We start from the raw sequence: 27163 nt of genomic DNA on the forward strand, positions 1-27163 counted from the left end.
GCCAGTGTACAAAGCTATGTAACATATCGTTTTACCATGTATATATCTTGCTCTGTGCGATTTCTTGTTATTTTGTTACGCGGGGGGTGGTTATTGTTTGTAAGAGCGAAAAATTGTGTTAAAAAACTTTAATAAATATATATTTTTAAAAATAGCACTTCCTAATGCTATGTCCCAATGCTCTCAGGATCTTGTGCTAAGTTTGCATTACCTTACATTTGGCCACATTTGTGCTGCTGGGTATCTGGGATACTACCACCTCATTTCTGCTAGACTCCATCATAGCTGTCATCTGCCTTTGCTGCTCTGCAGGAAACTTGCAGTTTGGTCAATACCACTAATTGGGCCTCTAGGTCCAATGAAGGTATTTACATTTGACAGTTGCATCATATAAGGAATCAGTCAAATAATTCATTGGTGCTTTGGGCACAAGAAAAGTATGAAGGTCTTCCTTCGCAGATTGGTATACTAGTTGTAGCTTCTATGGAGACATTGTTGATTATTTCTAAGTGATTCTTAGGAATACAGGGTGGGATTCTCCCGAGCCCGCGCTGGGTCAGGACGCGCAAATCCGGCGACCGGAGAATCGGCGGCAAACGCGCCAGCGCGGTCGCTGCGGCAATTCTCCGCGCTCGACGGACCGAGTGCCCGTCGAGTCCCATCAGCGTCGTTCGTGTATGGTCCTACCCGGCGGGACCTCGGCGTTCTGGCTGCGGGGGCGTCCTGGTGGGGGAGTGGAGGGAGCCGACTCCAGGGGGGCCTCCATGGTGGCCAGGCCTGCAATCAGGGGCTACTGATCGGCGGGCATGCTCATTCCGGGTGGGGCCTATGTTCCTCCGCGCCGGGCCCCTGTAGGGCTCCACCATATTGCCCGGGGTCCGGCACGGAGACGGCCGTGTCGCGCATGCGCGGACCTGCGCCGCTGTGGGGCGCCCATGTGCGGACCCGCGCCGGCCATGTGGGGCCGGCTTTTGGTGCCGGAGCAGCGCACAGCACTCCGGTGCCGTTCTAGCCCCCGAGGAAGAGTGAATGACTGGGCCTGGAGGCCCGTTGACGCCGACATCACTCGCGCTTGTTTTGAGGCTGGCATCAACACTTGGCCGGGATTTCGGAGAATCCTGGCCACAGTATGTGAAGTGGGTAAATTAATACACTGAATTATATGCTTTTAATTTTACTATAGTAAATAATCAGAACAGGCAAATAACATCAAATTCTATAAATGTTGTCCAATGAGACAAACTTAACAATGAGTAATCCAGTCTACAGCCTGAACAAAGTACTTGTCAGAAGTTGAAATTTAATGTAAAAACAGTTTTGCAATAAAAAAAAATCTTTCTTTCATATTTACTGCTGTTTCTATGAATCTTTATTCTCCAGTAATGATTTTAAATGATGCAGCACGGTTTTAAATAAAATATATACATTATTATGAAAATAAAACTAAAGTAATTTATATTTTGATACATTAATAACATTTTCTTTTCATTAAATCATAGTTGACAAAAACATAACAATAATCCGAAGTATTTTCAGCAATCGTGTACAAAATTCTGCATAATCCCAATAGACTGATTCAAACTGTGAAATGAAGCAGAACACTAACTTACAAATACGGCTATGGCACCTTTTAATGGTTTGTGTCCTATTAGCCATGTTTGATTTATAATATAAAATTAAGTGTGAAATTAAATTTAATTTTTTAAACACCATATAAAATAGGGCAAGTGTACCAGAAATGTCAATGTTTATGTTATAATCATCGCTAAATGATCTCTTTCCATGTAAAGAGATATAGCATCCATGCAATGTCTTACATCATTCAGTCATGTGTATGGACACTACAGCACCAACCCCATCAACATAATAAATAAGTCAATGTGCAGCTCGTGCATGAGTTGGTAAGAAAAAATGAAATCAGAAATTCTGTTTATTGACAAGAATACTTAAAAGATGAAGCAATACCCAAATCATAAATTTGAACCGGTTTGATCACTATTGGCCACATGGTCCATTGCATTAATATGTGCTAAGGTGTCATTGGATAATAGAGATCTAGGAGTTCAAGCTTTGTACTTAAAAAGATCTAGGGTGTGGACCTAGGCACGTTAGCAATAACACAGTGGTTAAAATAATGTAAAACAAGTTTTTAAACTTTTAGACTAGAATCCATTTTTCTTCAAATCATTAAAATGCTTCATGGGTAGACTTTGACCTGTGTATAAGATTAATCAGAGAATGTGCGTTCAGTTCATTTAAAAAAATTATTCAAGCACTTTGACCTGAAGTAGTGCATGTTAACTGAGTATGTTCTCTTTTGAACTGTTAGCAATAAAAGAACTGAAATTTCTGGAATTTCACATGGACAGTAAATACCAGAAAACAGAGTATTTTTACATCAGTGAAATTTCACTGAGAGCTCCAAAGTTAATGTATTTTCATGTAAATGTCTTTATCACTATTATTCGTGTACCATTCAATATGCAAAATTACATTTCCTTTGTTAAGAATCTTTTCAACTGCCCTCACTCAAGTACTATGAAAATACTCTGTTTTACAGTAAATTGAACCTCTGTTGCGTATCAAGGAAAATGGTGTTAACAAGATTTAACTGTAGATATTTCTGATCTACAGCTGTAAATCGCTTTATCTTACTTTTTTCAAGAGGGAAGTGATATTTTTAAAAGGACATGCTAAGACTAATTTTTGTGTGCCGTCCTATTACTCAAGACATATTATAAGAAGAGTTCTGAAAAATGGTTTCTATAATTCTGCCTATGACTCTACCATCGTACCGACTTTATGTGAACGGTGCAATTTTTTTCCTTTTTACTTTGGTACTTTCAGTGCAATTTTTAAAAAAGCTTTTTCCGTTACTGAAAACTTGATTTGTATTTTAAAAAAAGGCATCAATCTTTCGGATGATCTGGAGCAGATAACCTAAACAAATTTAGAACAAGCACAAAGAGTGAACTGTCAGACATCTCCCTCCAACAAGGCTTCGGTAGTTTAAAGATTATACAGGACTTGTACAGAATCTTTGACAAAGATTGAATAAAAGTGAATTTCACAACTGTTGACATTTTTACTGTGTCATAATGAGAATGAGCTGTAATTCTAGACATTTCCATATTTGTGATTGTATACCATGCAATAACAGGTATATAAAGACCATAATTTCATTAACAATTACATTTGTATTCAGCTTGGAGCTTTAGATGATACAGGTATACAACTGAGTTTATAAAAAGACATATACCTCACTCTTCAGGTTTTGAAATAAACTCTGTGAAAAAATGAATTGTCCATTGTCATAGTATTTTCACAGTCATTCCGAAGTAATATTGATCTACCTCTGTGCAAGCCTTGGTCGTTTCTCAACTGCTTTTCATTACAAAAGCAAATTTAGTATTTTTATAGTTGGCGCAAATAACCAACTATTGTGTATGAGCTGACCACTGTGCTTCTTCGCTTCATTTCTCATATCAGATACACGATCATTCAGCAGAATGTGTACAGTGATTGTCTGCACCCAGTAATCTTGCTTCATCTCCTGAATGCTGTGTAATTCACCAGTAGGTCCTGTTAGTCTATGAAGGCCAATTATTTGTTAATTCAAATCCCGTAAGGAGTCCACCAAAGTCAGTCTGCTGCTGCCATATCACACCCTCCAATTCCAGAAAGTGCATGAGAAATATGCTAATATTTCATTGCAACTTGTTACTCCAATCCAAAAGTGCTTGTCTCTTCTACAGCAGTCAACATCTTCTCATACAACATAGAAAAGGATGGGTATGGAGGGAGATCTAGTCTGTTGAAGCAGGTATGAGCCCTGCAAAAGCAAGAAAAATGTTACTGTTACTAATTCCCACAATCCTAAACTAAGTAGTTCAGTAGGTAAGGATTATTATTAAAAATAATTATTTGTACTGGTTCACATAAACTTATATTAGGAGCAGGAGTACACTGATTTCATAATGGTGTGAACTTTGTACTTCCCAATTTAAGTTAATGGATTGCAACATGAAGTTCAGATAAGCAATACCTAGATATTCAAAGTAAGATTGATTATTTTATATTTTGTTAATAAGAAAGAAAGACTTGCATTTATATACTGCCTTTTCTGACCTAAGGACATCCTAAAGTGCATTTAAAGCCAACTGACGTGTTCTATAATGTTGTAATATACACATCCAGAGTTGTCAGCATTGTGAAAATCCAAAATATTCAGTTGTTTGTCAACCACATATCTAAAATATCATCTTGTACCAAATATTTAAAAATTGCTGAAAAGAGAGGCATGTTTCCAACAAATGCAAAATTGCCAAATTTAAAATGATCACAACAATTTACACTACAAGAGGAAGACTGTTGATTGGCCAGTCAACTTGAATTGGACAAGATGTTGGCATGAAGAAAGTAATGAGGAATTACAGGCAGCCCAAGCTCTTGGATAATTCAAAAAAGATGTGAGGCTGGAACATATTGCGCAGAATTTTCTGTTTTGGAGTATAAATTGGGTGGTGGGTGCAGAAATGAGAATGACTTCCATTTGGAGAGGTGGGGCAGGTGAAGGGGGAGGGGGGGTCCAGCGGTGAGACCTCTTTAAACTGAATAGCTAGGATGCCACGAGAGTAGTTTTACATAAGTTAATTTATTAAGGATTGAGATTAATTATAGGAAGTGTACTGCGTAATTATTAACCATTAAACATGTATTTTTAGAACACAGCAGTAATAAGTAATCAAACTCTGGCTACAAGCAATGGCCACAATGCACGATGGGATTTAGGCTAGCTAACTTGACCATGTATTTGAAACACCTGGGCGGGATTCTCCAACCCCCCGCCTGGTCGGAGAATCCCCGGGGAGGAGGCGTGAATCCCGCCCCGCTGTTCCGACGCCGGCAGCTGTATTCTGCGGCGCCGTTGGCAGCGGACCCCCCGGCAATTCTCCAGGCCCCGATGGGCAGAGCGGCCGTCGGTTCCTGGCCAGTCCCGCCGGTGTGAAATGGACATGGTCCATCACGGCGGAACCTGGCTTGTAGGCCGGCTACTTAAGTCCACGGGGGGGGGGGGGGGTCGTGGGGGGATCCGGCCCCTGGGGGGCCCCCACGGTGGCCTGGCCCACGATCAGGGCCCACCGATCTGCGGGCGGGTCTGTAGCGTGGGGGAACTCCTTCCTTCCGCACCGGCCTCTGTAGAGCTCCACCGTGGCCGGTGCGTAGAAGAACCCCCCTGCGCATGCGCAGGAAACACACTGACCGCTCTGCGCATGCGTGGAACCATGCCGGCGGTTCTACGCATGCGGCAACTCGCGCCGGCCCTTCGGTGCCAGTTGCCGCGGCACCAGCCCCTCCGGCGCCGGCCTAGCCCCCGGAAGGGAGGAGTATTCCGCAACTTCCAGTTGGCCTGATGCCGGAGTGGTTCGCGCCGTTCTTGGCGCCGGCGTCAGGCCATCCCGCCAATTGCGGGAGAATCCCGCTCAGGAGATGTGTGATCAGCAAATTACAAGTAAACACAAGTTTTTATCAGTGGCCTCCGATATCCTCTGGAAGCAAAAAGGAAGCCACTTTTGATATCCTGGCTTTCTGAAACAATCCATGAGTAAAGAGGATGCCAGTTCTGCTATCCTGGCCCTCATGAACAATGCAGGATGCTGAGATGGGGAAAAAACAACTTAGGATGCTAAGATTGACATCAAGCCTTTTTGTAAACACAGCTAACAGGATGAGGCTCAATCATGGTCTGATCATAATTTTATTGGATAAGGTTTATTGGACAGCTTCAGGGATTGGATCGAGTCCAACTGGGGTGGGCTATTGATTTTTGGAAATTGTATAATTGATGTGTTTTTATCAGTGTTGATAGATAGATCTTGGCATTATCCAGATCCCATCTCCATGTATACGTAACCAAGTTTGGATTAATAAATAAGCCATCTTACCCAGATTGCTGATGTGTCTTTTGCTCTCTGTGGAAGCTGACTCAATACACAGGTCTTGAAACTGCCCCTACAGCAGGCAATTGCTGTCCCCATGTGATCTTGTGTTGTTCAACCCTTTACATACCCGCAAGTGAAGAGCTCAGTCAAACTTGTGGTGAGAGCAGACAGTAAGTCGCCATCCCAGCCTTACTTCATGGGATCGAAGGTCTTGGCACCATATTTAAAAGGCACCCAGACAGCCATTCACTCATGACAAGCCAGCATCAATCAGAACGTCGCAGAGAAGACAATATGTGGCCTCATGATTCAGAGGTGCCTCCCTGCAGATTCTCCTTCAGGGCATCCAGGAAAGCAGAAAGTCCAGTTTCACAGAGATGGCAGCAGGAAGCCCCCCCCCCCCCGACCATCGTGGCTCAGGCAGAGGTCACAGCAGATGTTAATGTTTGTAGGGGCCACAAAAGAACCAATCAACAGAATGAATGATGTGCTAAGCTTCACAGGTTAAGTGGCAATGTCCTAACTTCAAAGTGACCCTCATAAGGGCATCAGGCGGAGCAAGTGTGCGAGTGCAGAGGCTTGTCAGACGAGTTTGGGTTGCAGAACTCATCAGCAGATGAGACATATGCACTGAATGTGTGGTAGCCACTTCATGTTTTCAATGTTTATCACTTGCAGGACATCCGGCTTGTTAATCATCTCTGGGAGGGCTCAGGATCAGGCATAGACATGCATGCACCTAAACTGCTCATGCACCCATTGGGATGACACTCAATCCCTTAGTCTGCCTGCAGGACAAGAATGCACACAACAGGATAGAGCACGCCAAGACCAATGGCGGCCTTCAAAATATTAGAATCCCAAGCACCTTCAAAAAGGAGGCCACAAGAATATCCAAGGAGGAGCTGGATCATGACTGCACCAAAAGAGAAACAGGACTCCCCCAGCAAGCCAATGAGGATACATATAGTCTACAGTTGTCAGATGTGCCAAAAGAGTGCAACATAGATAAAGGGGAGCATGCTTAGGTATCCAATAAAGTAAAAGGGACGGCAAAGAAGGGAGACTTCACAGCTCTAGTTCCAAACTCCCACATCACTTACAGCACAAATGTGGCACTACATAGCTGGACAGTTCCACAATATGCTGTTCTTTATTCGCGCAGGGTAGTTCCGGAGTCCAATCTGACAAGAGATTTCAATTTCAAGTTTCACAGGTATGGTTATCATCAGTAAGCACAGAGTTCCATAGGCCTTCTAAAGAAACTACAAATTTTCCTTACTGCATTACTTTCAAGCTCACCACAACATGTAAATGAACTATAAATATCACGGACAAGAACCTCCAGTGATCTCAAAGTTGTTTTAAACATTATGTACAAAGCATATCCAATAGTAGATAATTCTAATGGAAATAACTTTGTCTTCCGGCTTATGATCTTTCTATCATGATTGATTTGGTGTGGACATAGTACATTCAGGCTTCTCTACTCACCAATAAATACTTTAACTTCATTGATTAACCAACACCATCAATTTTTTTCTGTTGATCTTATTACGAATTCAAAAATCTGTTCTACAAATTGTTTACTTAAATAATGTTACTATCATTGATCAGCAATATTTTAATTTCTTCATAAGGATACTTTATTGTTGCGGTGTTTACTTAAATAATGTTACTATCATTGATCAGCAATATTTTAATTTCTTCGTGAGGATACTTTATTGTTGCGGTGCAGAGAGGATTACTTGATAAGTGTACCATTTATAACTGCAACAGTTCGGCAAAATATTTCTTTAAGGCAGGAAATATTGAAGTTAATATTTAACATTTTTTCTCAGTAATGGTCACAAAGATGTGAACCTGACAAATAACTCTGGCCAAAAAAGGCAGGCTCGGCTTTCTCTGACGGTCTAATTATATTAAACAAGTTAAGATATTGGGGACCTCTGTTTGCCAATTTAATTTAAAAACTAAATTTGCATAGTCCTTTATGGATGTCATTCAACACATGTTAGTAGGAACAGTTTAAATGAAAAAATTAAGACATATTACCACTGCTAGTTTAATTAAGATATGGGTCGGGATTCTCCGAAATCGGGAAATGCGATTGGGCAGAGAATAGCTTCCCATGCCAAAAATCGCGGCAGACGCAGATTTGATGCCAAATCGCGATTCTCCGTCACCTCGAATATGACATCAATGTGTTTCACTCCGCACATACAGTAGGCAGCGTTTGCATAGCATTGGCGGGTCCGACCCAATACTCTCCTGGGCCTCTGCGAATTTCCACCTCCGATGAGCCGAGTTCCCGACTGCTTGATTCACTTGTGCTTTTAAAAGTCGTGAAATCAGCGTCGTGACTCCTGTGGAGAGATACTGAAGGTGCCAGGAAAAAAAAAAAAAAAAAAAAATAAAAAAAAAAAAAAAAAAAAACAAAAAAAAAAAAAAAAAAAAGAAAAAAAAAAAAAAAAAAAAAAAAAAAAAATAAAAAAAAAAAAAAATAAAAAAAAAAAAAAAAAAAAAAAAAAAACAAAAAAACAAAAAAAAAAAAAAAAAAAAAAAAAAAAAAAAAAAAAAAATAAAAAAAAAAAAAAAAAAAAAAAAAAAAAAAAAAAAAAAAATAATGCCCTCTGGTCCCAGACAACCCATCAGCTCTATGGGCACGCTCCAGTGCCATCTTTTTGGTTGGGATAAGTGTGTAGGGAGTGTATGTGTATGTGTGGCTGTAGCTTGTCGATCACGGACCCAGCCAATCTTGCACCGTTTGTCATTGGAATCAATTGTATTCTACCTGGCACCGTTGCTAGCCCCTCAACGGTAGCGGTTTCGGTCCAGGTGCGGCGCCGGTTTTTCTGTCGTAAAAGTCCATGGAATTCTCCGCTGGCATCAACACTTAGTGCTGGATTCTCCGTTTGGGAGACTAAGTCCCCACGCTGGCATGAAAACGATGGTGTTTTACGCCAGGAAAACTGCAGCAAAACGGCCACCTGCAGGGGGCTAGCAGCCAGGCAGCGTAGAGCCCCCAGTTCTTGCTGCCGATACAGCCCTGAGCATTTCTGGATCCGAGGCCGCACATGTGTACGGCGGTGACCTGCAGCGGCCATGCCGTGCTTCATGGTGGACGCAGCCCGTGGACCCGGACCGTGAAAATAGTCTCCCCTTCCGCCTGCTCGCGCGCCCTGGTCCCCCCCCCCCCCACCACAGTGCCCCCAGCCTCGAACAATGTCCCTCCTGCCCGCGGATCGGCCCTCCCCCGACTGTGGCGGATTTCTGCCTCCACCACCAACTCAGGCAGTGAAGTCCAGACACCCACCATGCGGCAATTAACCAACAAATTTCCAAAAAAAGTAGAAGTATGCATTGCACCAGAAAGTTGTATGTCTATCCCTTTACATAGCACTATTTAGGGGTGGGAAGCCCGTGCAGCTGAGCACATGTTCGGCTAAGAGTGGCCTGTTTTGAAAATATGTGCCGAATCATTCAAATGGCCAACAGGCACATTCGGCACACACGTGGCCTTCCCAAATCGGAACACAATTTGGGCCATGCTGGAAGTGTATCACATGCTATTTCTTACTTCAGGTACTCCAAAGCTCTGATACAAAAGGCATTATAAAGTCTATTTTCATGGCCTTAACATGCAAACATTCACTGCAAAGCAGACAATCTGAATAAATTCTGTGGGACGATCACAGGGCAGGTAAAACATTACAGTGGTGAAGTAGAAAATGCTTTCTACATAATGCTGCACATACCTCGGAAGTGAAGTAATTTTACCCCATTTTTCAATACAAAATCTTCGGGGTCCATTGCTGCCACGTAGAGATGCAAAACCTTCATAGGGTATACTTGAGGTACCCGTGACAAACTAGCAAAGAAAGACAGTTTTAGGTAACATAATGAGTACACAAATACTTGGTGCATAAAAATACTAAGCTAATTGGTTTTACTGTACCTGTAACAATCTTAGTCTCTGCTCATTATTGAACCTTTCCACTGCAGCCCAAAACCACCTGATCACTATATGATTGTCATGGTACCCTTGGAAAAATAAATGAACATGTATAAGATGCCACGTTTTCCAAGCATTGTGCCAATACTGTGATTAAAATAAGTCAAATCAACCCACCTCCTCTGTACTCTGTATTGTTTCTCCAATCACTTAAATCGATCTCTGCTGTGCCAGCAATCACGAGTTCTAATTCCCGTGCATCAAACACAGAAACAAGCCGAGCGTCCACCACCTAAAACAAGTAACTGCCATTAAATAGCAGCATAACACCAATTTTAAAAATGTTTGAAAGTAACCTTTCATTTGTAATTAGAACTTGATTTTATATACTTGGAGTTAATGTGCTTAATTTGACTACAGATGGAATGAAGATAAATTAGGATATTGTCTCCATTCAGCATATTTTGATGATTTTGATCACCTGGATCCCCTTACATATTATTTAGGTCTCATTCTCAAAGATGATTTTGGATTTTCATGCTAAAAGAATACCCAGATAGAAGAGAGACAGCAATCAAAATTTTCTTTGCAGCCCTATTTCCTTCACTTTCCCAATTCCCTGTCATATCTAGTGACATGCAGATTTATTTGCTCTTTTGAAGAAAAGAAAACAGGACACCAAACATATCAGGGGCAATTCTCCCTATCGCTGATTAAGTGCTCCCACCAGCGGGAAAACCAGTGATTCTCACTGGCACTAGGAGTGACCCTGACATGTCATTCAATGGCACTTAGAAATAATTTTACCCTAAATCGGGTTTTCATTGCCATTCAATGACACACTGGGATTGTCGCTGGAACTGAGAGGGGTGGGACCTGATCTCGCTGACAGGTCTCGCTTTTCAGAGACTGTGGTGCCCTTTTTAAAGGGCGCCCCGATTTCATAATGCTGCTGGAGCTCCTCCCCACCACCCACCACCCCCCACCCCATCCCCTCCCGCAGATCACTGGCAATGAGAGACCTGCATTTTTTTAGATACTGTTTGAAGGGTTTAAGGCGGCAGATGGGAGACTTTCACTTTATTGTCAGAGAACTTTAATTTTTAGACACTGACTAACTGTTTAAAGGCTGCAGATGGGAAGAGCAGCCAAAGACCCCCATCTCAGGAAATACCCCCGATCTGAGCCCCTCCAGCACAAGCTGCCCTGACCCCCAGCCCCATGAATGACCCGCTCGGCAGGCACCCTGAAGGCATTTGTAGGGAGAGTACTTTTTTTTAAATTAAATATCTTATTGAAAATTTTTGGTCAACCAACACAGTACATTGTGCATCCTTTACACAATATTATAACAACACAAATAACAATGACCTATTTTATAAACAAAAAATGAATAAATAATAAATAACAAAAATGAAAACTAGCCCTAATTGGCAACTGCCTTGTCACAAGTAACACTCTCCAAAAATATAATTTAACAGTCCAATATATAATTATCTGTAGCAACGACCTATACATACTATACAGTATATATTAACAACCCTGAGAGTCCTTCTGGTTCCTCCCCCCCCCCCCCCCCCCGCCCCCCTCCGCGCCCCCCCCCCCCCCCCCCCCCCGATCCTGGGCTGCTGCTGCTGCCTTCTTTTTCCCATTCCGTCTATCTTTCTGCGGGGTATTCGACGAACGGTTGCCACTGCCTGGTGAACCCTTGAGCCGACCCCCTTAGGACGAACTTAATCCGCTCTAGCTTTATAAACCCCGCCATGTCATTTATCCAGGTCTCCACCCCCGGGGGCTTGGCTTCTTTCCACATTAGCAATATCCTGCGCCGGGCTACTAGGGACGCAAAGGCCAAAACATCGGCCTCTCTCGCCTCCTGCACTCCCGGCTCTTGTGCAACCCCAAATATAGCCAACCCCCAGCTTGGTTCGACCCGGACTCCTACTACTTTTGAAAGCACCTTTGTCACCCCCATCCAAAACCCCTGTAGTGCCGGGCATGACCAAAACATATGGGTATGATTCGCTGGGCTTCTCGAGCACCTCGCACACCTATCCTCCACCCCAAAAAATTTACTGAGCCGTGCTCCAGTCATATGTGCCCTGTGTAATACCTTAAACTGAATCAGGCTTAGCCTGGCACACAAGGACGACAAGTTTACCCTGCTTAGGGCATCTGCCCACAGCCCCTCCTCGATCTCCTCCCCCAGCTCTTCTTCCCATTTCCCTTTTAGTTCATCTACCATAGTCTCCCCTTCGTCCCTCATTTCCCTATATATATCTGACACCTTACCATCCCCCACCCATGTCTTTGAGATCACTCTGTCCTGCACCTCGTGTCGGGAGCTGCGGGAATTCCCTCACCTGTTGCGTCGCAAAAGCCCTCAGTTGCATATACCTGAATGCATTCCCTTGGGGCAACCCATATTTCTCGGTCAGCGCTCCCAGACTCGCGAACTTCCCATCCACAAACAGATCTTTCAGTTGCGTTATTCCTGCTCTTTGCCACATTCCATATCCCCCATCCATTCCCCCCGGGGCAAACCTATGGTTGTTTCTTATCGGGGACCCCCCCAAGGCTCCAGTCTTTCCCCTATGCCGTCTCCACTGTCCCCAAATCTTCAGTGTAGCCACCACCACCGGGCTTGTGGTGTAGTTCCTCGGTGAGAACGGCAATGGGGCTGTCACCATAGCCTGTAGGCTAGTCCCCCTACAGGACGCCCTCTCTAATCTCTTCCACGCCGCTCCCTCCTCCTCTCCCATCCACTTACTCACCATTGAAATATTAGCGGCCCAATAATACTCACATAGGCTCGGTAGTGCCAGCCCCCCCTATCCCTGCTACGCTGTAAGAATCCCTTCCTCACTCTCGGGGTCTTCCCGGCCCACACAAAACCCATGATGCTCTTTTCAATCCTTTTAAAAAAAGCCTTCGTAATCACCACCGGGAGGCACTGAAACACAAAGAGGAATCTCGGGAGGACCACCATCTTAACCGCCTGCACCCTCCCTGCCATTGACAGGGATACCATATCCCATCTCTTGAAATCCTCCTCCATCTGTTCCACCAACCGCGTTAAATTTAACCTATGCAATGTGCCCCAATTCTTAGCTATCTGGATCCCCAGGTAACGAAAGTCCCTTGTTACCTTCCTCAACGGTAGGTCCTCTATTTCTCTACTCTGCTCCCCTGGATGCACCACAAACAACTCACTTTTCCCCATGTTCAATTTATACCCTGAAAAATCCCCAAACTCCCCAAGTATCCGCATTATTTCTGGCATCCCCTCCGCCGGGTCCGCCACGTATAGTAGCAAATTGTCCGCATACAAAGATACCCGGTGCTCTTCTCCTCCCCTAAGTACTCCCCTCCACTTCTTGGAACCCCTCAACGCTATCGCCAGGGGCTCAATCGCCAGTGCAAACAATAATGGGGACAGAGGGCATCCCTGCCTTGTCCCTCTATGGAGCCGAAAATATGCAGATCCCCGTCCATTCGTGACCACGCTCGCCACTGGGGCCCTATACAACAGCTGCACCCATCTAACATACCCCTCTCCAAAACCAAATCTCCTCAACACCTCCCACAAATAATCCCACTCCACTCTATCAAATGCTTTCTCAGCATCCATCGCCACTACTGTCTCCGTTTCTCCCTCTGGTGGGGCCATCATCATTACCCCTAACAACCTCCGTATATTCGTGTTCAGCTGTCTCCCCTTCACAAACCCAGTTTGGTCCTCGTGGACCACCCCCGGGACACATTCCTCTATTCTCATTGCCATTACCTTGGCCAGGACCTTGGCATCTACATTTAGGAGGGAAATAGGTCTATAGGACCCACATTGTAGCGGGTCCTTTTCCTTCTTTAAGAGAAGCGATATCGTTGCTTCAGACATAGTCGGGGGCAGTTGTCCCCTTTCGTTTGCCTCATTAAAGGTCCTCGTCAGTACCGGGGCGAGCAAGTCCACATATTTTCTATAGAATTCGACTGGGAATCCATCCGGTCCCGGGGCCTTTCCCGCCTGCATGCTCCTAATTCCTTTCACCACTTCTTCTACCTCGATCTGTGCTCCCAGTCCCACCCTTTCCTGCTCTTCCACCTTGGGAAATTCCAGCCGATCCAAGAAGCCCATCATTCTCTCCCTCCCATCCGGGGGTTGAGCTTCATATAATTTTTTATAAAATGTCTTGAACACTCCATTCACTCTCTCCGCTCCCCGCTCCATCTCTCCTTCCTCATCCCTCACTCCCCCTATTTCCCTCGCTGCTCCCCTTTTCCTCAATTGGTGTGCCAGCAACCTGCTCGCCTTCTCCCCATATTCGTACTGTACACCCTGTGCCTTCCTCCATTGTGCCTCTGCAGTGCCTGTAGTCAGCAAATCAAATTCTACATGTAGCCTTTGCCTTTCCCTGTACAGTCCCTCCTCCGGTGCTTCCGCATATTGTCTGTCCACCCTCAAAAGTTCTTGCAGCAACCGCTCCCGTTCCTTACTCTCCTGCTTCCATTTATGTGCCCTTATTGATATCAGCTCCCCTCTAACCACCGCCTTCAACGCCTCCCAGACCACTCCCACCTGGACCTCCCCATTATCATTGAGTTCCAAGTACTTTTCAATGCACCCCCTCACCCTTAGACACACCCCCTCATCTGCCATTAGTCCCATGTCCATTCTCCAGGGTGGGCGCCCTCCTGTTTCCTCCCCTATCTCCAAGTCCACCCAGTGTGGAGCGTGATCCGAAATGGCTATAGCCGTATACTCCGTTCCCCTCACCTTCGGGATCAATGCCCTACCCAGCACAAAAAAGTCTATTCGCGAGTAGACTTTATGGACATAGGAGAAAAACGAGAACTCCTTACTCCTAGGTCTGCTAAATCTCCACGGGTCTACACCTCCCATCTGCTCCATAAAATCTTTAAGTACCTTGGCTGCTGCAGGCCTCCTTCCAGTCCTGGACTTCGACCTATCCAGCCCTGGTTCCAACACCGTATTAAAATCTCCCCCCATTATCAGCTTTCCCATCTCTAGGTCCGGAATGCGTCCTAGCATCCGCCTCATAAAATTGACATCATCCCAGTTCGGGGCATATACGTTTACCAAAACCACCGTCTCCCCCTGTAGTTTGCCACTCACCATCACGTATCTGCCCCCGTTATCCGCCACTATAGTCTTTGCCTCGAACATTACCCACTTCCCCACTAATATAGCCACCCCCCTGTTTTTCGCATCTAGCCCCGAATGGAACACCTGCCCCACCCATACTTTGAGTAGCCTAACCTGGTCTATCAGTTTCAGGTGCGTTTCCTGTAACATAACCACATCTGCCTTAAGTTTCTTAAGGTGTGCGAGTACCCGTGCCCTCTTTATCGGCCCGTTCAGCCCTCTCACGTTCCACGTGATCAGCCGAGTTGGGGGGCTTCCTACCCCCCCCCCCCCCCCTTGTCGATTAGCCATCACCTTTTTCCAGCTCCTCACCCGGTTCCCACGCAGCTGTTTCTCCCCCAGGCGGTGCCCCCCTGCCCATCCTCTCCCATACCAGCTCCCCCCTCTCCCCAGCAGCAGCAACCCAGTAATTCCCCCCTCCCACCTCCCCCGCTAGATCCCCCGCTAGCGTAATTACTCCCCCCATGTTGCTCCCAGAAGTCAGCAAACTCTGGCTGACCTCGGCTTCCCCCCGTGACCTCGGCTCGCACCGTGCGACGCCCCCTCCTTCCTGCTTCTCTATTCCCGCCATGATTATCATAGCGCGGGAACCAAGCCCGCGCTTCTCCCTTGGCCCCGCCCCCAATGGCCAACGCCCCATCTTCTCCACCTCCCCTCCTCCCCCCATCACCACCTGTGGGAGAGAGAAAAGTTACCACATCGCAGGATTAGTACATAAAACCCCTCTTTTTCCCCCACATTCGCCCCACCACTTTGTTCGAACGTTCTTTTTAATAACCCGCTCATTCCAGTTTTTCTTCCACAATAAAAGTCCACGCTTCATCCGCCGTCTCAAAGTAGTGGTGCCTCCCTCGATATGTGACCCACAGTCTTGCCGGTTGCAGCATTCCAAATTTTATCTTCTTTTTATGAAGCACCGCCTTGGCCCGATTAAAGCTCGCCCTCCTTCTCGCCACCTCCGCACTCCAGTCTTGATAAACGCGGATCACCGCGTTCTCCCATTTACTGCTCCGAGTTTTCTTCGCCCATCTAAGGACCATTTCTCTATCCTTAAAATGGAGGAATCTCACCACTATGGCTCTGGGAATTTCTCCTGCTCTCGGTCCTCGCGCCATCACTCGGTATGCTCCCTCCACCTCCAACGGACCCGCCGGGGCCTCCGCTCCCATTAACGAGTGCAGCATCGTGCTCACATATGCCCCGACGTCCGCTCCCTCCACACCTTCAGGAAGACCAAGAATCCTCAGGTTGTTCCTCCTTGCGTTGTTTTCCAGTGCCTCCAACCTTTCCACACATCGTTTCTGATGTGCCTCCTGCGTCTCCGTCTTCACCACCAGGCCCTGTATATCGTCCTCATTCTCGGCTGCCTTTGCCTTCACGACCCGAAGCTCCCGCTCCTGGGTCTTTTGTTCCTCCTTTAGCCCTTCGATCGCCTGTAGTATCGGGGCCAACAGCTCTTTCTTCATTTCCTTTTTGATCTCTTCCACACAGCATTTCAAGAACTCTTGTTGTTCAGGGCCCCATGTTAAACTGCCACCTTCCGACGCCATCTTGGTTTTTGCTTGCCTTCCTTGCCGCTGTTCTAAAGGATCCACTGCAATCTGGCCACTCTCTCCTCCTTTTTCCATCCGTATCCAGGGGGGATTCCCTTCTGGTTTACCGCACAGTGTTTTTAGCCGTCAAAATTGCCGTTGGGGCTCCTATCAAGAGCCCAAAAGTCCGTTTCACAGGGAGCTGCCGAAACGTGCGACTCAGCTGGTCATCGCCGCACCCGGAAGTCGTAGGGAGAGTACTTTGACTGAAATCTGACAGGTCCTTGTTTCTCAGTACTTGCACAAATTCACGCCAGCAGGATTCTTGGCTTGGGGGGGGGGGGGGGGGGGTCTGGAGCAAGGTGAATCGGGCGTAAATTACATGCAAAACAGTTCCTATGGCCTATTTGCACCATCCCGCTTGGTCTGGGCAGGAAGCTTATTGGGAACGTGGGAAACTTGTCAAGGCCAGCATGAAATCTGTTTTTGGCCTGACCTCGAGCTGGCCACTGGGATTTCCTCCGCTGGCTTGCAGCCTGGTGAAACCTGGCCTTTATCATAGAATCCCTACAGTGGAGAAGGAGACCATTTGGCCTATTGAGTCGTACCAGCCCTTGGAAAGAACACCCTACTTAGGCCCACATCTCCACCCTATCTCCATAACCCAGTAACCCGCCCTAATCTTTTGGACACTAAGGGGCAATTTAACATGGCCAATTTACCTAACCTGCCCAACTTTGGACTGTGGGAGAAAATCGAAGCACCGGAGGAAGCCAAGCGGACACAGGGAGAAAGTGCAAACTCCACACAGTCAGTCGAGGCCTATCTACCTCTGTTAACAAACAATTATTTAAAGAAGTTACAATGAAATGTGCCATGCTCCATCTCAATAACTGTGGTGATATGCCTGTAAGCAATTGATATGCCATCAATGAACACACGACGAGTGGTGAACGTAACTGAGGCTTTAATACACTAAACAGAAAGCCTCCTGGCCCCTGATCCCGAACTGGATCAGAGGCGGAGACCAGCCACCTTTATACCTGCCCGAGGGGAGGCGGAACCATCGGCAGTGGTTTACTATACTACACATAATACAGTGGCCATTTACCACATTACACGTATTCTACATTACAGTGGTTGACCACATTCACCCCCTGTTAAAAAAAAAAGAGTCCAGTGGGGGTGAAGTGGACTTAAAGATCAAGTCTGTCGGGGGCATTGACCTTCCGCCGTAATCGCCTCAGTCTCGGCTGTGGTGTGGGCACCGGTGTTGAGACCTGCGCGTCCGGGAGCGTGTTGTCCTCTTCTTCACCCAGTTGTTGAGACGGTGGAGGGGGCGCGGTGTATGGGCAGGGGTTGTGGTGATGGTCACCGGTGGGCCTGCGGGTGCCAGTTCTTGAGGTAGGTGGGTAGAGGTGGGGGGGAACGGTGTCGGGTCGGGGGTGGTGGGGATGGTCGCTGGGGAACCTGCAGGTGCCAAATCCCGAAGGGAGACTGTGTCCTGTCGCCCGTCCTGATGTGCCACGTAGGCATATTGTGGATTGGCAAGGAGGAGCAGGACCTTCTCGAAGATGGGATCCAATTTATGACTCCTCGTATGCTTCCGGAGGAGGACGTTCCCTGGGGCTCTCACCCAGGACGGGAATCAGACCCTGGAGGTAGATTTCCTGGGGAAAGCAAACATACGTTCGTGAGTGGTCTCGTTGGTGGCAGTGCACAGGAGCGACCGGATGGAGTGGAGCGCATCGGAGAGGACCTCCTGCCAGCGGGAGACTGGGAGACATCTAGACCGTAGGGCCAGGAGGATGGCCTTCCAGACCGTCGCATTCTCTCTGTCCATCTGTCCGTTGCCCCGGAGGCTGTAGCAGGTTGTCCTGCTGTAGGCGATGCCCTTGCTAAGCAGGAACTGATGCAACTCATCGCTCATGAAGGAGGAACCCTGATCACTATGGATGTAGGTGGGGAACCTGAACAGGGTGAAAAGACTGTGTAGGGCCTTGATGACGGTGACGGAGGTCATGTCAGAGCATGGGATGGCAAAAGGGAATCTTGAGTATTCGTCAACAATGTTGAGGAAGTACACATTACGGTCAGTGGAGGGGAGGGGCCCTTTGAAGTCGATGCTGAGGCGCTCAAAGGGGCGAGAGGCCTTTTCCAGGTGTGCCCTGTCTGGCCGATAAAAGTGCCGTTTGCACTCCGCGCAGACCTGGCAGTCCCTGGTCAGGGTCCTGACCTCCTCGATGAAGTAAGGCAGGTTGCGATCCTTGATAAAGTGAAACAAACGGGTGACCCCCGGGTGACAGAGGTCGTTGTGGAGTGCCCAAAGCCGGTCTACTTGTGTGCTGGCACATGTACTGCGGGATAGGGCTGGGGGCTCATTGAGCTTCCCAGGTCGATACAAGATATCGTAATTATAGGTGGAGAGCTCAACCCTCCACCTCAGAATCTTGTCGTTCTTGATCTTGCCCCGCTGTGTATTGATAAACATGAAGGCAACCGACCGCTGATCAGTGAGGAGAGTGAATCACCTGCCAACCAGGTAATGCCTTCAATGTCGCACAGCTTCTACAACAGCTTGGGCTTCCTTTTCGACGGAAGAGTGTCGAATCTCGGAGGCATGGAGGGTACGGGAGAAGAAAGCCACGGGCCTGCCCGTCTGGTTGAGGGTAGCGGCCAGGGCAAAGTCCGACGTATCGCTCTCCACCTGGAATGGAATGGACTCGTCCACAGCGTGCATCGCAGCTTTGGCAATATCTGCCTTGATGCGGTTGAAGGCCAGGCGGGCCCCAGCCGTCAGGGGAAAAATGGTGGATTTAATAAGCGGACGGGCCTTGTCCGCATAAGACCCACTGGGCATAGTAGGAGAAGAACCCCAGGCATCTCTTCAGGGCCTTGGGGCAGTGGGGGAGGGGGAATTCCAGGAAGGAGCGCATGCGGTCGGGGTCGGGCCAGAGGATTCCGTTTTCCACAACGTAACCAAGGATGGCTAGGCGGGTTGTGCGGAAAACGCATTTTTCCTTATTGTAGGTGAGGTTCAGGAGTTTAGCAGTGTGGAGGAAGTGCCGAAGGTTTTCATCATGGTCCTGCTGGTCATGGCCACAGATGGTGACATTATCTAAGTACGGGAATGTGGCCCGCAGCCCGTACTGGTCAAGAATTCGGTCCATTTCCCATTGGAAGACCGAGACCCCATTGGTGACGCCGAAGGGGACCCTGAGAAAGTGGTAGAGGCGGCCATCTACCTCGAAGGCGATCCTCCGGGCGGATAGGGAGCTGGTGATACGCGGACTTCAAGTCAACTGTGGAGAAGACTCAATACTGCGCAATCTGATTGACCATGTCAGATATGAAATGAAAATGAAAATGAAAATCGCTTATTGTCACAAGTAGGCTTCAAATTAAGTTACTGTGAAAAGCCCCCAGTCGCCACATTCCGGCGCCTGTTCGGGGAGGCTGGTACGGGAATTGAACTGTGCTGCTGGCCTGCCTTGATCTGCTTTCAAAGCCAGCGATTTAGCCCTGTGCTAAACCAGCCCCTATGCGGGGGAGGGGGTAAGCATCGAGCTGCGTATACCCGTTGATGGTCTGGCTGTAGTCGATGACCTTCTGGTGCTTCTCCCCAGTCTTGACGACCACCACTTGGGCTCTCCAGGGACTGTTACTAGCCTCAATGATCCCCTCTCGTAGGAGTCGCTGGACCTCCGAACTGATAAAGGTCCTATCCCGGGCACTGTATCGTCTGCTCCTAGCAGCGACGGGCTTACAGTCTGGGATGTCTGAGTGCCCACGAGGGTGCCGCGCGGTCGGAGGTGTAGGCCTCCATGCTCTGGAAGGCCACCTCGAGCGAGTTTGAGAGCTGCATTGTCTCTGAGAGGCTGAGTGTACCCCCTTCTAGCAATCGCTGGCGGATGTAGCTCGATTTCATGTCCGCGACATAAGCGTCCCTGACCAACAGCTCCGCGTGTTGGGTAGCCGATAGTGCCTGGCAGCCACAGTTCCGCCAGAGTACCCGCAAGGCATGCAAGAATTCTGCTAGTGAATCCCCAGGGCGTTGTCGTCTCGTGGCGAGGAGGTGCCTAGCATTCACCTCGTTCACAGACTTAACACAGTGTCCCTTCAGCAGCATTATCGCCTCCGTATACGAGGGGGCATTCCTGATGAGAAGAAAGACTTGCGGGCTCACCCGTGCGTGGAGGATCTGCTTCTTTTGGAGGTCGGCGAAGTGTTCGGTGAAGGATGCGAGGTACGCTTCGAAGCAGCTTAGCCAGTGCTCGAATGTTGCAGTGGCGTCGGCTGCCTGTGGGTCCAGCTCCAGGCGATCAGGCTTGAGTGACGAATTCATATTAGATGTTTAGTGTATTAAATTGATATGCCATCAATAAACACACGACGAGTGGGGAACGTAACTGACGCTTTAATACACTAAACAGAAAGCCTCCTGGCCTCTGATCCCGAACTGGATCAGAGGTGGGGACCAGTCACCTTTATACCGACCCGAGGGGAGGTGGAGCCATCGGCAGTGGTTTACCATACTACACATAATACAGTGGCCATTTACCACATTACACGTATTATACATTACAGTGGTGTGCGACCTCCAACCAATAGGTGGTGGTGACGAGACACCATGCGGTCTCAAGGCCGTGGTCATGTAACCAGGGACTCCCATATAAGTGGAGACACATCCGGCCATTAGGAGATGATTGTAGGAGGTGGTAGTAAGACATACAGATGAACAGTCGTGCTAGGTATAGTTCCAGAGGAGTACAAAGAAACTCCATGATAACATGCTCTGTAACATCGCTATTTTACCACGTGTGATTCAATAAAGATCCTGGTATGGACAAGTCAAGGTGTTTTGTGGATTCCTTTGCAAGGCATAGAAGACCAAACACAACAAATAACTACTTTTATAAAATGATATATTTTGGTGGAAGTTAGGTGTGGGGGTGGGGGGGGTGGAGATATGTGGTCTGATTTCACTAAGACATGAATACAAGATATATTACTGGTACCTGGGATTATTAAAGCAAATCCAGAAAGAATTGACAGATTATGAACATTCATCTTTTCACTGCTTGTATTGTGCATCTACTATTCTTACCTCATAGAAACCACGTACTAAACTTTCAGTTTGTTGCACAACACCCCTCTCAATGCGCCATTTTACCATTTTTTCAATGTACTCTTTCTTGTTTTTTTCTATAACAGGGATGTTTGCTCCTCCCGGCTTTAGCTCTCTCTCTGTAATCTATTCCAAAAAAACAATCAATCAATCATTGCTAGCCTTAAAGCAATTCAATTTCAGTTTATTATTAACCTATAAGACTTTAGCTTCACAATTCTAAAAGCAGCCATCAAAAACACACAATTGCGATACAGCAATAAAAGCAATTCATCTGACCTATTAAGTGTAAAAACTAAACATTATTCTGATTACTATTGCCAAGAAACTCATTGAAAATTTTGCCAGTAAAAAATTATTGAGGTTTTAGCTATAATCAGTTGTTTACTGATAACCTAAAAAACAGATGCCAGTGATGCTGTTCACATTTGGTCAAGAGGTTTGAGTTTGGCCAGTTCATTTTTGATGTATCAACTAATGAGATTGAGTTATTTCCTGTGATTTTGACTGTGTTATGAATGTTGGTAAGAAAATGTGGAACCATCGGCTAGTTAGCTTATTACATGTAATAGGCAAAATGCTAGAATCTATTCTTAGGTAAGGGCACTTGGCAAATTATAATATATTAAGCAGAGGCAACATGGATTTCTCAAAGGGAATCGTGTTTGACAAATCTGTTAGTTTTTTGAGGATGCAACTAGCAAAATGGATGATGGAGATACAGTAGATGTAATGTAGTTGAATTTTCAAAAAGCATGTGATATGGTGCCACATAAGAGATTACTACTCAAGATTAGGGCTCATGGGATTAGCAATAATATACAAGTATGGATTCGGAATTAGTAAATGAACAGAAAACAGTGGGCGCGATTCTCCCAAAAGATTTCTAAGTGTGGCAGCGAGCGGGAATTGCCGCGAGCTTCCCGGCGCTCGGCCCAGTGGGGCCGGGAACGCTATTCAACATTAATTGGTCCAATTAACGAGGCCCAACGGGCTTCTCGCCGCAAATGAAGACTCGGCAGCTGATTCACCGGGACCTTCCCCCCCGCTAACAAGGTTGAGCAGCACTTAAACTGCACTTGTACAGCTAACCCCACTCAGCTCACAGCCATGGCACCGAGACGACGGGCCCCACGATTCTGTTCCCCTGAGGGCAAGCCACAGGGCAGCCAGTACTGCCTGGGACGAAGTGACGGCGGTCATGAGCTTGGGGAGTGTGATCAGGTGCACTGAAAGAAGTTTGTCGACCTACACCGGGCAGTATGGGTAAGTAGACACCAATTCCCCCCCCCCACCGGCCCCCAAGACCTTTCCACCCCCACGCGAGCATCCACCTCCCCAACCCACCATGCTGTCCCCACCCCTCCCTTCACCCACTCTCCCTTCCACCCCCGCTAACCCTTCCTTCATACCTCCCCTCCCACCATTGTGAACCATGCATGCAGCTAACGATTCCCTCTCTGCATCTCCATGGGAAAACCTCTCCCACAATCGCAGGGAGAGGTCCCAGACTGGCGGAGGGGTGCCGCACATACAAATTCTCATGACCTTCGAGGAGCAGACCCTGGAGGTGATGGGGATGGCTGAGGACAGAGTGGTCACCAATGCAGAGGTTAGCGCAAGCCGCAGAAGTGAGAATCCACCGGGCTCCACCCAGAGGACCTGTCACACGTGAGTTACTATTGTCTTACTGACTGACCCACCCTCCCACTGACCACATGTGCTTTCTCACGCATGTCTGTCAGCCAGAGGTGCCGGCCCATCCCGGGGTGGATCCCTGCCTCCCATGAGACCACCTCAGGGAAGAGTTCCGAGGATGCCATAATCGACACGTCGCAACTGTCATCCCCGCCCTCCACCAGCGCAAATACACGGAACTTGGTGGGAAATGTTAGTGGTCAGGCTTCTGGGGCACAATCTGATGAGCACGGCACTTGCTGATGTACATCATGTGGAGGCAGGAATTCCCAGGCCAGACAGCAGTCTGAGGTCTGCTGGATCGCGGGACCCAGCTAGGCCCCAACCAGATGCTGAGTCTATGGGAACAAGTATACCCGGAGTTGATGGAGACGTTATAGAATTTCATAGCATTTGCAGTGCAGAAGGAGGCCATTCGGCCCATCGAGCCTGCAAAGGCTCTTGGAAAGAGCACCCTACCCAACGCCACACCTCCACCCTATCCCCATAACCCAGTAATCCCATCCAACACTAAAGGCAATTTTGGACATTAAAGGCAATTTAGCATGGCCAATCCACCTAACCTGCACATCTTTGGAATGTGGGACGAAACCGGAGCTCCCGGAGGAAACCCACGCACACACGGGGAGAATGTGCAGACTCCGCACAGACAGTGACCCAAGCCGGGAATTGAACCTGGAACCCTGGAGCTGTGAAGCAATTGTGCTGACCACTATGCTACCATCCTGCCCAAATGTGTGACCGGGACATTCAGAGGGAGATGTCAGCAAAACGCCAGCAGGTCCACAGCCGATTGGAGGAGTCCAAGAGGCTATGGGTGCAGGAGATGTCGGCAGCAATGTGTGGCAACGAGGCCAACACTGCTAGGGTGGCGACGACAGTGGGAGCCTGGTGCACGAGGTCAGCACCATGAGTGGAGGTATCCAAGGCATCGCGCATTTGGTGATGGCCATGGCTGAGGACCTCGGCAGAATGTCCAACTCGCTGGGGCATGTCACCCAGTACCAGGCTGACCTTGATAAGGTTCTGTGGGACAAGTGAGAAGGCGTTGGTACCATACCGGAGCAGTCCCATGGAGTGGGGATGGTGGCCACCAGCACCCAGAGTTCCACCCCTTGGATGAGGTCACGTCTCGAAGTCAGCACACGGGGCGGGGCAGGGCGGCACAACTGTGCATGTGCAGCCGACAAGTGAGCCGGGGCCCTCCAGCCCCAGAGAACGCCTACCAGGAGCATCGAAGGCCAGGCGACATGGTAAGCAGCTGGCTGCCTTCACCTCTGATGTGCATCCTGGGGAAAACCTAGACGTAGCAGTAGAAGGTTAAGCACGTTAAGGATCAGAGGGCACCGGGTGGGGCCAGTGGGGGGAGCGCGGAGGCGATTGGGATGGCACTATCAAGCGAGTGGGGAATTGTTGGACACCTGTGACACATTAAAAACCTTTGACCACAAGCAATATGATGCCTCTGTCACTTTCTTCCACAATGCAGCCCAACCTCCGAACCCTTGGCCCATCTCTTCAGATATCACCCCCTCTCCAGGCGTACAGCATGCAGGGTGTGAGGTAGCACTCAGCAGACAGGCAGGGGTCGGACTGCATAGATTAAGGGGCACTGGCACTCAGCTCTCTGTGGGTTATCATCACCTCCCTGCCCTCGACAGTGACCAACTGATGGTACCGACACAGTCCCCGCACCCTAGAGTGACGTGACGCAGACCCTGGGAGGGTGGGAAATGTGGGTGGGGGGTGGATAAGGTATCGTTGAGGGTCCAGGCCCCGTCCCATAAGTGAATATGGGGGCCTCCCTGGACGCTCGCTTCTACTGCCTTTCCTGTAGCCTCCGGCTGTCCTCCGGTTCCTCCCCTGGATCGTCCTCCAGCCCCTGCTGGTCCGGCGCCTCATCATCATCCTCGTCGTCCTCCTCCTCCTTAAAGTGGGCACATGTTCCTCATCCCCAACTTCCAGCACGTCGCCCTGCTGCTGTGCCAGGTTGTGGAGGACCCAGTAGACCACCACAATGCGGGCACCACCTCAGCGGTCAAGGCATCGGAACCGCATTTTGAGCCCAAATGGCCACATGGGCCTCGTTGTATCAGGTCTCCGCTTCGGTCTCCGGCCTCCGTACTAGCGTCATTAGCCAGGTCCTCAGCAGGTACCCCTTATCTCCGAGGAGCCAGCCGCCCGTCCTGGGTGCTCCTTGAAGAGGCGGGGGATGCCTGACTGGCCCAGGATATAGCTGTTGTGCACAAACCCCGGGAAGCGTACACATGTGCATGATCTACATGTGGTGGTCACACACGAGCTGAATGTTCAGGGAGTGGAACCCCTTTCTGTTAATATAGGGCACTCCCAGATGGCTGATGAACGCAAGGCTACATACGTGCAATGTATAAACCCCTGGACCTGCAGCCTGCGGCAGCCTGGTGATGGCGGAGAATCCTGCTGCCCGGGCATCCTGTTGGGCTTGGTCCACGTCAAGATTGATATCGTTTTCTGCCCAGGTAACCAGGGCACCTGTGACCTGTCGGAGGCACCTGTGGCTTTGGTCCCCGAGATGCCATGCAGGACCCCTCTCGAGCCCTGGAATGATCCCAAGGCATAACGGTTCAGAGATGCGGTGACCTTGACCGCTACCGGGAAAGGGTCTCCTCCTCCTCCATGTGGTGCCATGTAAATAATAAATAAATAATATTTATTGTCACAAGTAGGCTTACATTAACACTGCAATGAAGTTACTGTGAAAAGCCCCTAGTCGCCACATTGCGGCTCCTGTTCGGGTACACAGAGTGAGAATTCAGAATTCTCAGCTGGTACAGGAAATGAACCCGTGCTGCTGGCCTTGTTCTGCATCACAAACTAGCTGTCCAGCCCACTGAGCTAAACCAGCCCCTGCCATGTCTGCGAGGACATGGCACTGGTGTGCACTGTGTCCTTGTTGAGGCGGAACCTCTTGCAGCACGCGCTGTCCGTCATCTGTTCAAATGCCCAGTGGCCCTGTACATCCTGGTTCATTGCTGGACTCCCCATCTGTGTCCTTCCCTGGCCTGATGGGCAGCCAGGTCCTCAGGGTGTGGGGCGGGGTACGGCACATGAGCCGCCACCTCCAGCATCTACAAGCGGTGCTGCTGTCGCCGTCTCCAGCGCCTAGCCGCCCGGTCTGCCAGCAGCACCACTAAGACCTGTTCTGCGGGGTCCAAAATTTCATCCATACCATTCAATATCTGTAAGGAATTGGGAGAGGGTGTTGGACTTACAAACAATGGTGGCTCTCACTCCAGGATCCTCCAATCCCCCATTGATTCCCCCGTCCCCCAAGCCTGGAACGCCCTGCCCATGCACTCCCGGCCGCAGCGGCCCCCTTACCGGACCCCTGACCTGCACCCCAGATACCCACACATAATGTCACCTGAACAGGGCACTGGTCCCCGCCCTGTTGCATTCACCCATCCTCCGGTCATGGACATGTCCCCGGAGCTGTGTCTAAACCCCTGGGTGTTCAGATGTTGGCTGCTGCATGTGTGGTGTTGCCTCCCGCAGTATTCATACAGTGGCCAGGCATCGCGGTCTGATTGGGATGCTAGACAATGATTCCCACATGCTACATGGACCACCCACCACAGGAATCCACTTGGGTTGTGTGAAGTCCTCACGTAACCAGGATTGCCAAATCCCTATTATCAATTGCCTTCAGCCACATGGCCAGAGGCCTCGGCAGATGGTGGGGGTTATGGGTGGTCGGTGGGG

The 27163-nt window shown here is 48.5% G+C and overlaps 1 protein-coding gene across 1 annotated transcript in view; it reads right to left on the reverse strand.

The window, feature by feature from the left end:
- Window positions 1–1280: 1280 nt before the first annotated feature.
- LOC140392897 (E3 ubiquitin-protein ligase HECW2-like) overlaps window positions 1281–27163 on the reverse strand; it is a 595816-nt gene continuing 569933 nt past the window's right edge. Inside the window, 5 exon segments of the mRNA XM_072478670.1 lie at window positions 1281–3832; window positions 9701–9813; window positions 9901–9986; window positions 10075–10189; window positions 21701–21847. Coding sequence (XP_072334771.1) covers window positions 3721–3832; window positions 9701–9813; window positions 9901–9986; window positions 10075–10189; window positions 21701–21847 — 573 coding nt within the window. The 3' untranslated portion in view covers window positions 1281–3720.

Source organism: Scyliorhinus torazame, chromosome 2, assembly GCF_047496885.1.
Source record: "Scyliorhinus torazame isolate Kashiwa2021f chromosome 2, sScyTor2.1, whole genome shotgun sequence".
Lineage (NCBI taxonomy): Eukaryota > Metazoa > Chordata > Chondrichthyes > Carcharhiniformes > Scyliorhinidae > Scyliorhinus > Scyliorhinus torazame.